This window comes from Lynx rufus, unplaced genomic scaffold (assembly GCF_022079265.1).
Source record: "Lynx rufus isolate CCGP_SWC_20201006 ecotype Redwood Valley unplaced genomic scaffold, mLynRuf1.p SCAF_6, whole genome shotgun sequence".
Lineage (NCBI taxonomy): Eukaryota > Metazoa > Chordata > Mammalia > Carnivora > Felidae > Lynx > Lynx rufus.
This window is the reverse complement of record NW_025814878.1, coordinates 70391607-70406162: the sequence shown is the minus strand read 5'-3', so window position 1 is coordinate 70406162 and position 14556 is coordinate 70391607. Positions and strand designations below refer to the sequence as shown.

At 40.6% G+C, this 14556-nt stretch overlaps 1 protein-coding gene across 1 annotated transcript in view; it reads right to left on the bottom strand.

The window, feature by feature from the left end:
• The window catches only part of CEP162 (centrosomal protein 162), a 124267-nt gene extending 110150 nt beyond the window's left edge, over positions 1–14117 (bottom strand). Inside the window, exons 1-3 of the mRNA XM_047102435.1 lie at positions 13955–14117; positions 12797–12912; positions 1023–1137 (exon numbers count right to left, since the gene is read on the bottom strand). Of these exons, the coding sequence (XP_046958391.1) occupies positions 1023–1137; positions 12797–12853 (172 nt within the window). The 5' untranslated portion in view covers positions 12854–12912; positions 13955–14117. The remainder of the gene's footprint in view (positions 1–1022; positions 1138–12796; positions 12913–13954) is intronic.
• Between the last annotated feature and the right edge of the window lie 439 nt (positions 14118–14556).

Sequence of the window (14556 nt, the reverse complement as noted above, 5' to 3'; positions counted from 1 at the left end):
GATACCGAGCCTTAGCTGTCACATTAAGGAATCTGGGCTTAATTGCATGGGGAAAAAACAAAAGCTACAGGGCAAATTTTCCTCCAGGGATACAGAAATCCTGTAAGTTTACAAAATGGTGCTTAAAGATCCACAAATAGTTTGAACATAGGTTAATAGACATGGTCTGGGGTTCCTTAGGGATAATGGCAGTTTCCTATATAGCATGTATACCAAAGCACAGGTGCCAGAGAGTAGTTTTCCATTTGTAAAGATGTGACTAGGACTAGTTCTGGGAAAGCTATACATGTATGTCAGATAGGATCAACAATGAGTTCTTTACCAAGGCAATAAATTACTTTTTTGCTATTGTTATTAACAGACTGTGACACCAAAATCTATAGATTTCTTTTTTTTTTTTTTTTTTTTTTTTTTTTTTTTTTTTTTTTTTAAATTTTTTAAATGTTTATTTATTTTTGAGAGAGAGAGAGTGAGACAGAGTGTGAGTGGGGGAGGACCAGAGAGAGGGAGACACAGAATCAGAAGCAGGCTCCAGGCTCTGAGCTGTCAGCACAGAGCCCGACGTGGGGCTCGAACTCATGGACAATGAGATCATGACCTGAGCTGAAGTCGGACACCCAACCGACTGAGCCACCCAGGTGCCCCTCTATAGATTTCTTAAAATCTACCCAGTGCAAAGACATTAATACACTGTCAGAACATTTTATTAAATCACCTCAAATCAATCTGCCGTGAAACATGACAATACACAAATATGCCTGTGTTATTTATCATCTTAATTTGAGTGAATATAAATTATCCCAATATAACAATATAACCTGATAATGCAGAATCATCATAGATTCTCAACTGTGTAATACATAATAAAATGAAGTAATATGTAATTCAAACTTTAAAAAGTCACAATACTAGTATTATTTTCTTTAAATACCTATAGTACAACAACAAAATCCCAGAATTAAAAGTCTTGACTGACCCCTTGTGGTCAAATAATTTGAAATAAAAAACCCAGCAATATTTACCACCATCTTCAAAATCATCTTCAGTTATCCACCATGGCAATGCATCTTTCTTCTTCACTTCTCTTTCAGGTTGTCTAGGTGTTTTGTTTGAATTCTCGAAAGAATCATCTGAAAGCTAAATCGGATATAAGCCACTGATTTTAAAGAATCCCAGATTCATCACTAAAAATGTTTCTCTTCATTGTACATAAACAATTTTCTCAGCAATAATGTATACATTCTTATTTTCAGATATGTGGCTAAAATAACTTAAATACCAAATATACAACTCTGAACATCAATTTCATATCCAGAGTTAAACAAGTATACTAACCAGAAAAAATCAATGATAACAACAAAGAAATAAAACTTATCAAGAAACTTGATCAGAAAGAAAAAGGGAAGGATACAATCCCCTTCTAGACATTCTCTAGGGTCTAAGAATAAATAATGATTGAGCAAAATTACCTGGCATCACTCTAGAAGAACACAGAATTCTAAGACCAGAAGAACTGAGTTTCAGGTGTTTACCAGAGAAATCAACATTTTGTCACAATGATTAATAAACTTTAATCAACTTTTATTGTCCTTTTCTACTCTTCAAGTCCAAATTTTACTACGATCCTAAATCCCCTACTCTAACCCTGATCGACCCACCACCTCCACCACGTGGTCAGTAACCTGCCCTCTCTCTTCACAGAGAAAATAAAGACCTTCACTCAAAAACCACCCTCCTTTCCCTCACTCCACCATCACACTCACCTGTTAGGACACTGCTTTCCTCTTTCAGAAAAGAAATTCTTTCCTCCACTCCTGGGAGAACCTGCAGAGGGGTCACTTCCTGCCTTTCTAGGTCCTTACTTCCTTGGTCATCTCATGTTATCTCTGTCTCTGCATCCCCTCCTCTCTCTCCACTCCCTCCTTCCCTCAGGTTATAAACCTGCCCATCTCTGCCTCGCCAGGGCCTAGCACAGCACCTCGCACAACTGTGGAATGAAAGAATGAACATTCAAGTCTACTCCACTTTTCTTAAAAAGGCAAAGCAAAACAAAACAAACAAGATTAAGATCCTTATTCCTATCTCCTCTTTACCACTTTTCCTTTACATACTAGCATCGTGAGTTCACTGCTCAACCCTTTAGAATCTGGTTCCCATCCAAAACACTCTCCTCCAAGTTCCAAAGGCCTCCTAAATGTCACAAATAAAGGACCACTGCTAGTCATCTTTCCTGATCACATCATGGAACTTGATACCGGTGACCAACTCTTCTCGAATGTCTCTACCTTTGATTTCACAGCATCACTTCCTCCAAGTTATACTTCAGCTCTGTGACCTCTCCCACCTGTCTATTTTAATAGGTCTTGGCTCTTTTGCCCATTTCTTTACAAGACTTCCCCAGGACTCTGTTCTTGGTCCTTTATCTTCATCCTACACAACTTTCCTGGAGAAGAAACCAACGTTTATTCCATACCTGCTCTATATCAGGACCTATCCCCAGGTTATCTCAATCTTTAAGCAATCCAATCAAGATTTACAGAAGGGGAAACAAGCTCAGAGAGATTAAGCAACTTGCTCCAGTTGTTACTGTTAGTAAGTGTTACACACCTGGGATTTAAACGGAGGTCTGATAACACCTGTCCACTTTCCATTACACTATGTAATCCCCCAAATGGCACCAGAGTGCCCTTTTACTCTAGTAAGTGCCAGGTTACTTCCAAGATGACAACACACAAATTTCCACCTGCCAACCAAACAATTCTATCTCAATGACTTATAATAGTGTCAACTTTAAAGTGTTCCAAAAGAACTCACGGTCTTCCCTGACAACCTGACAATCAGGCAGGAAGCGGGAAAGGGAAGGAAAAGGAGTCTATCTGAATTTTAGTTTTATCACTTTCTACTCGGTCTCTAAACTTGGTCATCACCTAGAAACGTTCCATTCTCTCTCTTCCCCATATCTCGCTGTTTACCAAATTCTGACAATCTGCCACAGACTTGGTCTATTCCTCTTAAGCCCCATAGCCACCTAAGAGTATGGAAGGAGTAGAGGTTTTGGGAGCCAGACAGATCTGAGTTCAAATTTTAACTTCAAAATATACTAGCTGTTGCTTAGAAAAAATTATCCTCTCTTTTCAGTTTATTCATGTGTTGAAAAATCACTGACCTTGCAGGCTTGTGACAAAGCTCAGAAAATGAAATGGAGAGTGCTCACCCTACTGTCTAATATATACTAGGTATTCTTACTTTTGATAATCTTCCACAATGCTTTTCAGGTTACTACCATTAGAAACAAAACAATACACAAAAGCAGGTCCCCAGAGAGTAACTGTGCTGGTGAGCATATGAAGTTGGAAACCTAATATACTAAAACATGGCTGGTGGGAACATAAAGTGGCACAGCTAGTTTAGAAAACAGTCTGGCCATTCCTCAAAAGGTTCAACACAGAGTTACCATATGACCCACCATTTCCACTATTAGATATACACACAACAGTAATGAAAACACACACCCACACAAAAACTTGTACATGATTGTTCATAGCAATATTATTTATAAATGCCAAAAAGTGGAAAGAACTCAAATGTTCATCAACTGATATGTGGATAAACCCAAAAAATGGAAATGCCATTGAGCTATAAAAACGAATGAAGTACTGAAAGATGTACAACATGAATGAACCTTTAAAACATTATGTTGAGTGGAAAAAGCCAGTCACAAAAGACCACATACTGTATGATTCCATTTCTGTTAAATGTCTAACATAAGCATATATTCAGAGACAGAAAGTAGATAGTGGTGCGCAAGGCTGGAGAAGGGGTAACTGCTAACAGGTACAGGGTTTCTTTTGAGGATAAAAATGTTCTAAAAGTGACTGTGGTGATGGCTGCATAGCTGCGAATAGGCTAAAAACCACTAAATTGTACACTTTAAATGGGTGAATTGTATGGTATATGACAACTCAATAAATCTGTAAAAAGAAAAAAAAAAAGCTGGTCCTACCAATCTCCTTATAAAGATATGTAAGCCATATTGTTGAACAATCTACTGAACAATTTAGCAAAATGACTAAAGAAGTTACTTACCATGACTCTAAAATCATGGTTTTTATTATTAAAAAGTGAGACATTAAAAAATGACCCAAATCTCTAACATGAGATAAAAGCTTTTATGGGTTGAGATTGAATATGAGAGAAAGATATGGAGGGAGAGTGTTGAAGGGATGGCAAATAAAGGGCAAAAGGAAAAAAAACTGGTCTACACTGCTTTTATCTTTTACAGTGAAAACACTTTCTATAAGCTTAATTTTCAAAATGTGCCCATATTTGAAAATAAAAAATCAGTTTCCAAATGAGAAGTGAGATTCTTACCCTGAGTATCTATTACATTCGGATAATTCTTAAATGCGGTTTTTAAACCTTACAACAATCCTACAAGGTAGGCATTATTTTTCCTGTTAATTAAACTGAGGTTTTCTACTACATCGTATATCAAACTCCCTTTATGAACAAGAATGTTAGTATAATCATTTAAAATGTGACTCTCCTGGGGGCACCTGGGTGGCTCAGTTGGTTGAGCATCCAACTTCAGCTCTTGTGATGATGTCATGGCTCATGAGTTCAATCCCAACATCAGGCTCTGTCAGCTCAGAGCCTGGAGCCTGCTTCAGAATCTGTGTCTCCCTGTCTCTCTCTGCCCCTCTCTGCTCACTCTGTCTCTTGCTCTCTCTCTCTCAACAATAAATAAACATTAATTCTTTTTTAATTCTATATAAAAAACAATTTAACGTTTATTTATTTTTGAGACAGGGCGAGACAGAGCACAAGCTCTGTATTCACTGTATTCACTGAATTCACTGTATTCACTGTAGCATAAGTGAATAAGGGAGAAGAGGGGTATAAAGCGAGTGAGGAGGACATGAGCAAAATCATCCAGGGCTCTGTAAACCATGGGAAGGAGTTTGGATTTTATTCCATTTGTGATGGGAAGCCAATAAAGTGTTTTACAAAGAGGAGGAACAGTCTGATTTACGTAAAAGACGGCACTGGCTGCAATGTGGTGAAGGAATGCTGGGACAGTACATAGGAACTGTTGTAGTACCTCAGGTGAGAAGATGTCACCATGGATTGGGATGATGGCAGATGAAAGGAGAGAGAACGAGGAAGATGACAGATATATTCTGGAGGAAGAGTTGACAGAGTGTGGTGACAGACTTGTGAAGCTGAATGCAGGACACCTCATTTAGAACACAATGGGGAAGTCAGCAGGGGGAGCTCTCACACTCCATCAATTTGTCATCAATTGCAGACTCCAACAAAGAAGTGTATCTTGCATTTCCTAACAGAACAAAGCCTACTCTACTACCCAGTGGGAGGAAGGAAGGTTTTTCTTCATGCCCAGCAACAGCCCTGCCAATGAGAAGCCATCACCATCCTGAACTCCTGTTTTCCGCCAGTGGACTTTCGTTCAAAGCAGCCCCTCCCAACTTCCTCCTTTTCTCTAGAAAATAACGTCCCTCTCCTTTGACCTCAGGTCTTGCTTATGGGTTTGCCATCATTTGCATGTCCCCAATTGCAGTTCTTTTGCCATTCCCAAATAAATGATAAAATAACGGGCTGTTTTAACCTTGAGGTCAACATTACTTGGTGATCAGAAGTGGGATCCAGAGAAGACACTCAACAACTACGAGGCTGGTGAGCAAACAGGTGCCTGTACCCACTGAGCCAAATGAACTCATTCTTTTCTCCCCGACCCTGGAGTCTGAGAGTATGTGTCTCCTGGTTCCAAGCTCTGCTCACTTTGCATTTTGAGTTCTCTGACTTTATTTAGGATCTATTTAAAAGCTTTATTCTTTCTTTTTTATGAAGGCTTTGTCCTATCTGGTGAGTACTCATGTTTTTCTGAACTTCTGGTATTGACTAATGGGATCATAATCCTCTAAACTCTCTCAGGACAGCCCTCCTCCTCCTGGGATCCTGGCTGGCTTTATATTTAAAAACTATGATCCTCCTGCATGCACAATGCTAACAAAATAGACCAACCTAACTAAATTTAGAACTTCAATGACTGTCATGGGGGAACTTTTGATCTCCAACTTAATTTTCTCAAAACCAAATTAGAAGACCATGGCTCTAAAATTAAACAAACTGCATGGAATGCCTGTTTTAATTAGTACCCAAAGACTTCCATACATATTGACTCTAAAATTACCCCTTTGCAAAATACCATTTCTAAATTAACTGAGGCTACGAAACAATTGAGAGAATTCAAAAGGGCTTTTGAGTGCTCTTTCCCTTCCCTGGATTCTTCATCTCCAGACACACAGCAGTCATCCTGTGCTCTGGCCACTCCTCTGGGGCCATCTTCCTACTTCCCTGCAGCAGCATCCCAGCCCCTCCATACCCTTTCCCTTCCTCATTCTACTCTTCTCTCTGGATTTCCCTTTTCCTCCTTATCTCTCCCTGCTCTCTTCCTCTGAACCTAGCAGAACCTCCTCCTTTAAAGTGAAGCCCCCTGAGGATCCAACTGCTAAACTCCTAGTTTCTTATGTTCTCTGGACTAAAGCTGAACTACAAGCTAGAGTCGAAGACTTTGCCAAAGTTACTGAGGATCCTCGGAGATTTGCTGAGTAATTTAACATACATATTCAAACTTATCAACTTAGTTTCTCAGATTTATATCAATTAGTTCACACGCTTGTTGGTGAGGGCCAGGCCTAACACTGGATGAAACTGGCCTGATAGAAAAATCCTGAAAGAGATTTAGAAAAACAGATCTCTGACTTTTGGCAGGACACTCACTAGAGGTCTTCAGAGAAAAATTGCAAAGGTTTTCCTAAACTTGTTAATTGGAACATCATTCAGGCTTGTGCACAAAAATTCGATAAACCTGTTATTATTACAAATGACTTCAGGTTATTTTTAATGAAAACTTCGGTCTTCCTGTAGATGTTGAGTCCCCTCAGGTAGCCTTTAATTCTATGTTCATTAACCGGCTAAATTGGATCTTTCCCTTCCAGTTAAAATGACCAGAATGGAACGGGAAACTGCATCTGCCCTAGATTTGGTTAATTTAGCAGTTCACCCGCATTCTAGATGATTCGACTAAAAGACCACTAAAATCCTTAATTTTCATCTCCAACAAATGTAGGCCCCTAAACAAAACCAAAACCCTCCTGATGCCTGCCATTATTTTAAAAAACCAGGACACTGGAAAAAAGGCTGCTACAAACTCAAGTGCTCCAGATGCTGTCAGCCCTCTAACCACTCTTTCCAATGTTCTCCTAATTCCCAAACACTGGGCTCTGAGGAACAAAAGGGGCTTGTCCCAATTCTCTGTCTCAACTAGCTCAAAGAAACAACCCTCCAGACTGGGAATGAATTTCTATCTGTACTCACTGCCACTGGAGCTACACTCCCGGTGCTCAACCCACCACTATAAAGCAGCCCGTGCCTCAGAGGAACAAAACCGTTTAAACGGTGAGGTTCCTACCTCTAATAAATCTATTCCCTCTGGTTTAGGTCCTTTAAGAGGTACCCACCCTTTTTTCCTTAATTCTCTCATCCAATTCACTTACTGGGCTGAGATTTCTTAGAAAAGTATCTTGCTGGAATTCCTTTTTCCAAAAAGGGGTAAGCAATTCTAGAATTTGATAGCAGCAACCAAGATTGCCAAGTTGGTGAATCAAGTGACCTTTCAACATCTTTTACTCGCTTCACTTCTGACAGCACTGGAACTAATTCTAAGGGCATTAACCATTGTCCCAATTGGATCAGTTACCACCCTTCTTATGGGTAAAATCCTCAAAGCACCTCGTACTAAGACTCAAATAGACCCCACAAAAGATCTCCCCCAAATTAATCAATACCCTATAAAGAAAGAAGCCCTTCAAGGCATCAAGCCCAAAATAGAAGATTATAAGGCCCCGGGACTCATTATCACCTGCACTAGTCCTTGTAACACCCCTATTTTACCTGTAAGAAAACCCAGTGGCTGAGGGTGGAGGTTTGTCCAGGACCTCCAGCAATAAATATTACCCCTTAGCACCTTGCTGTTCCTAACCCAATATGCTACTAGCATCTAGTCCTACTGAAAGCAAACTTTTCACTGTAATTGATCTCTGTGTGCATTCTTTAGTATTCCAGTTGATAAGTTAGTATCTTTCTGCCTTAACTTGGGAAGGAAGACTATACATTTAGATAGTAATGCCCTGGGGTTTTATAGAAAGTCTTACTTCTTGCAAACCTTAAAAGCTGACTAAATGATATAAAATTTTCTGGAGAACCTACCTTGTTACAAAATGTAGAGGAGTTGCCTCTCTGCTCCCTTTCCCAAGCCTCTTCACAGGAGGACAGAATGTAGCTGTTAAAACTTTTAGCCTTAAAGGGACATAAAGTTTCCAAGGAAAAACTGCAGTTTGCTCAAACTCAGGTTTGATATTTAAGACACCTGATTTTGGAATAGGGGTTCATTTAGATCGAGATAGGCTTTGTGGTATCCTAAAACTTAAAACTAAGAGCCAATTATGTGGTTTTCTCCAGCTAGGTGACTACTGTCAAAAACTGGGCTCCAAACTTCTCCTATGGTCCAACCCCTGTATATCTTACTTAAAAACAACAAATATGAATCTATTATTTGGTAAGATCAGAATTACATAGCCTTTGGGGCCTTAAAGAAAATCTTAATAAAGCCTTCTGCCCTTGGACATCCTAATTATCAGCTCCTCTTTTCCTTTTTGCATATGAGAAGGGAATGCCCTTAAAGTACTCAACCCAAAATACGGAAGCTGTCATCAACCCATGGGATATTATAGCCAACAACCGGACACTGTGGCATGGGGATAACCCCCTTGCCTCAGAGCCTGCCCTTTTGGATAAGGCCACTGAAGAAATAATCATGGGAACCCCTTTAACCACCCTTGTGCCCCATGCAAAAGCCCCTCTGAATCCTTACCACACTCAACACCTTTAGGCCAGCTATCTCACCTCCTATGAAATCCTCCTCGCTGCTCCTCAATAACTCCTCCTCACTGTAATAACCTTGACCCTGCTATTCTACTCTCTTTATCCTTCTGATAAAACCTCTCACCACCACTTGATGTGGACAGATCACCTTTTGACTATCCATGACAATTAATAGATAACCCTAACCAATGCAGATTTTTCATGGTTTACTGATGGGTCTTATTTAAAGAATGAAAATGGTATTGCCCTGGGTATGCAATTGCAACACCTTTTGAAATCATCAAGGCAGCACCTTTACCTTTGGCTAGTTCGACCCAACAGGCTGAATTATATGCTCTTACTCAGACTTGTACTTTAGCCAATGGTAAAACTGAAAATATTTAAATTGATCATATGTCCTTCAGGCAGCCCATGACTTTGGGATATTATAGAAACAGCCAACTTTCCTTACTTCTAATGGGAATAAAATTAAAAATGGCTCTTATGTCCTAAATTTACTAGATGTCAAATTTTTGCCAACTGCCCTGGCTACTATTAAGGCTCCTGTGCATTCCAGACTTGACTCCCTGGAAGCCAAAGGAAACTACCTTGCTGATGTTTCTATTAAACACGCGGCTCTTAAAGGAACCAATAACCAATCCTCTGTCATGGTCCTAAGAGATGTTGCCTCAAATGATAATCTAGAAAAACTGACAAGATATATCCAAAAATTAGCCCCAGAGAGGGAAAAACTATATTGGAAATCTAGTAATTGTTGGTTTGATAAAAAGAGAGAACTCTATCTTGAGCCAAATAATAACCCAGTCCTGCCAGACACTCTAAAATCTCTTTACTAACCATTGTACAAGCATTAATTATTGCTCTCCCGATAAGATGACAGGCTTTATGAATCAATTCTGGTACAGAAATATTAACAAGCCCGCAAAAGTGCCTACTTTGCTTGTTCTACCTGTCCAAAACACAACTCTGGGAAACCCATCCACACCACCCACTGGCATTTTAAACTGCCCAATAGACCATTCGAAGTTCAGCTCCTTTCCCATGAATATAAATGTTTTGGTCATGGTTTGTTTTCTAACTGAACTGAAGCTTTCCCTTGCAGAGAGGGTATGGCCCCTTCTATAGCTAAAATCCTATTAGAAAAGAGTATTCCTACCTAAGGAGGCCTTCTCAAGCTTCAAAGTTATCAAGGCATTTACTTCACTGGTCAAGTTTGTCAATAGGTCTGCGCTGTTTGGCCGGTTCTAGAGCACTATCTATGCTCACAACCTTCAATCCTCTGGGCTAGTGCAATGCACTAACAGCACCATTAAGACTCAACTAGCAAAATTTGTGGAAACCCTTCAACTAACTTGGCCAAAAGCACTGTGATTGGGTCTTTCTAAATCTGCGATCCATCCCCTTTGTAACTCATTAACTCTGACCCTTTAAGACAGTCACAGAGCACCTGATGCACCTGGCTCCTGCCTCGTCTGATTCACAGCTGATAAAAGGAGATATACTCCAATACCGTAAAGGCCTGATTCCTTCTGTTGAGAATAATTATGCTTTAGTAAAACTGTCCTCATGGCTTACTCCCGGGAGACAAAGCCTTAAGCACCATGACTCGCAACCCAGAGATTTTGTCTACTGCAAGACACATCAAAAAGTTCTCTCTTCAACCTCACTGGAGGGGCCCTATCAGGTACTGTTAACCAACCCTTGTGCCACCAACTTTCAAGAAATAGACTCCTGATTCACATGTCACATCTAAAGACAGCACTAAATCCAGGCTGGACCTGCATACCAATTGGTGACCTGCAAGTAAAGTTTCCAAGAATTAAAGCAGACATCTGATAAAGACAACCTCCCGACATGAGTGAAGCAGGCTTGCATACCTTTTCTCGCTGTTACTTCTTACTCTATTTTTTCCTCTTCCATGGACAGATATTGCTCTTATTCACATTTTCCAATAACTGGTTGTTGGATTTGTCACCAGAAACCTCAATCGAGTCCATAGGAACAGGGATACCTTAGTTCACTCTAAAAGCAATTTCACTGGAATCCCAATTGCCACTCATGCCTAAACTGTTGCCCAGGTCCCTTTTATAGGTTAGAATATTAAATCCACACATACTTGTTCCCTGCCTCAATTTAACCCAACCCTGGGTAGGAGAAATGAAATCCCTTGAATACATATATAAAACACATTGTAAAAGAGCCAAAGTAGGACCATTTGTAAGCTGGCTGTCATACCTATATATTTAGGAAGACTTTTAGTATGTGATAACATTGAATCTTGGTTGAATAATGCTAATGCCTTTATACCCACAAATGGGTCCACAAATGCTAATTCTTCTGAGGGAGCCCCATGTGCAGCTCCTGGCTATTCTTCTATACATGGAGGTTTTGGTAATGGCCCCGATGCTTGAGCAATTCATCGCCTTGACAGCTGAAGGATAAAAGGACAATGTGCTCTTGCTATATTCACTGTTCTGCTTTTGCTTCATAACTAGCAGCTTCCCACTGGTCCACCTCACTAAACCTTCATGGCAACCTTGAATGAGAACTTCCAAGAGGCATACACAACTCCAGGTTTGCCTCCATAGAGAGAGCCTTTCTCCCTTCAGTAGAGCAAGTACTAAAAGACACAATTAGAAATCTCTCCTTAAATTAGGAGATCTGGTCAGTTCTATAGCCAAAGCAGAAGCAGCCCAACAACGATCATTCAAATCACTGGCTAAAGTAGTTTTAGACAATCACAGAGTTCGCATTACCTACCCGCTGAGTAAGGATGCGTCTGTGTGACAGACACCACCTACTGCACATGGATAAACTACTGTGGAAAAGCAGAAACCCAACTGCACAAAATTACATTTTTTAAGGAATAAGCACATTAACTACAACAAATTTCACATGATTCTCAAAGATCTTTTATTTAGCTGGCTACCTTCAGGCCTAGGGTCATGGTTCAGAACCAGTACACAATTTGGAATTGTCATGTTTCTTTTAGTTACGTTTTGTACAGTAATTTTTAAGTTTTGCACGTGTTGGTCGTCAAACTTTTGTAGAAACCATGTACCCAATAAGGTGATGCTAGCTCAACACTTCAAGATGATCTCCAACATGTATGACCTCAACAAGATACAGATATAGATATAGACTTTGGATGGGAAATGCCTGAGAGTTTTCCTTCCTAAGCTTGTTATTCAGATATGGTCTTAAATGGGTTCTAACTGCCATACGCTTTCTCTCTGGTGGGACGTGACACCCAGAAAAGGTCCTTCCTGGCACGGAGAGGCACAGATGATGTATTTCTTGGTCAGTGATGCTTTTGAGGAAAGATCTGGATCCAAAGGGAAAAATATGAAACCAAATAAAGGAAACTACATTTTAAAAAGTCAGGAGGCCAGAAGGGGGAGCTCTCATGCCCTATCAACTCATCAATTTCAGACCCCAAAAGGAAGAAATGTACCTTGCATTTTCCAACAGGGGGAATAATGAATTTCTCCAGGCCTAGCAATTAGATCAGCCAACAAGAAAATACAGTGACTACTTTTTTCCTCCAATGGACTTTCATTCAAAGCATCCCCTCCCACCTTTCTCCTTGTTTTCTCTATAAAGGTAATAGTTCTTCTCCTTTGATCTCAGGTCTTGCCTATAGTTTTGCCATAGCCTGCAAGGTCTGAAATGCAGTTCCTCTGCCATTAAAAAATAAACCCATTTTGCTGGTAAAATAACTTGGCTGTTTTATTTTCAAGGCGGTCAAACTGCATAGTAGAGGAGAAGGAATTGAAGGATGAATTTCTTGTGACACAAATTTACAATACAGCTTTTAAAATGATAAATTTACCTCTTTCATGAACTTTTCAAACTCTTCATCCAGCTCTTCTTTGGAATAGTGAGCCATAATCAATAATTTTCACTTCCCAAAGTAAACATTCCAAAGTATTTACAACACTGGAAACACTAAATAACGAGATAAATATTCTTTGAGGAAATTCACAACACATCATAAGAACAACCAAACTTAAACCTCAGACATTTCTCTTACGATTTAGCATATATGCACAGTTATTGACCAATAACCTGGACAAAAGATTCCAAATTCATGAATAAAACTGCTTTGGAAAAGCAGCTTTCACAGTTTGCTTTGTATTCAGGGTCCGAGATTACATTTTCATTGTTAACATCCAAGTGTTAAAGGGTGACCACAATATTTCCTAACTCTATGGTGTGTGTGTTACATAACATTCCTGAAACAAAGCAGGTCCTCTCAAGGAATCTTTCAAAAATTTAGTATAAATGAGCAAATTCAAAAGACGGTTTCTTTTTTGCAAAGCACAGGACAGTACGTGCTGCCTTGTCATTCAGCTAGTTATCAGTCCCTAGTAATAGTTTTGCAAGACAGACTGTTTCCAGATACAGACAAAATGCAATTCATTACGGTTCAAATCTACCTAAGATAAAGTTAATGAAGCATCCAAATTAGAACATATTACGTTTCTTTTGGAGCGTGGGAAGGCCAACAAAACTATACAATAGTGACTCGTGGAGCAAAGCTCTCTCTGTCCCTCTAATGAACCCAACCAACTTTCAAATCTGTCCCAGTTTCGGGGCCTCCTTGAGGCTGCTCAAACCGCAGCTTCATTTTCCAGAAGCGGTGGAGGGGGGCTCTGTGTGTGAACACCCTGGACAATATTTTGCCCAATTTTCAGAATAACACCTCCCTGACTCATTAGCATTTCTGATCAGTTGAGGATGTGTGCGGTTAAGGTCTTAGCCCCAAGATCTCGGTCGGAGACGGATCCTCTCAAACGGGCTCCGTTCGGTGGGGCCCTGCTCCAGGAAGCGCGGGTTCCAGAGTGGCGAGAAGACAAAGACGCACTTGAAGTAGAGTGTGGGCGGAGGAGGGGAGTGACCTGGGAAACTAAAGCCCTGGGGAGGGGGTCTGAGGACAGTCTCGGTCAGAGTCAACCGAGTGGGAAACAAGTGTCTACGCCTCACCTACCTCGGTCTCTGAATTCCGCGCTTTCCGGGAAGGTCTGCGGGGCTCAACAGTTACCAGGGTAACACAATTCTGCCGCCTGGCTCTGGAGTCACATGACCCGAGCTGGTCACGTGGCTTGTGGGCTCCACGGAATAGCGGTTAGTGTCTTTTTTGCTCTACGAGCGAAAGTAGGAATTGCTGCGGCTCAGGATAATCCGGAGGTAAGAGCCGTCGTTGCCGCACCAACAGAGAATGCACAGATTTGCTGCGCTCCTTGGGAAAGTGGACGGCACGAGCAGGTCACGAGAGCCGGAACAATGGCATGCTGGGTGTTGTAGGCCCAGCCCGTGACTTCCTGGGAAATGTAGTTTAGCTCCCCAGTCGTGTATTTCCGCAAGTCTCTACTCTTCCTAACCTTCCCGCCCTTGTGGTTTCGGCTCTGTTTTCCAAGCGGAAGTTTTGAAAAACATAATAACAATTTATTGGATTCTTCCACGTGCAAACCGCTGAGTGGGCATTGTAAGAGAAACTCAGATCTGTGAGAAAGCATACTGTTATCAGGTTAGGGGCTCTGTTCCACCATCTAGTGGGCAAGAAATTGAAAATACACATACACGCCCCAA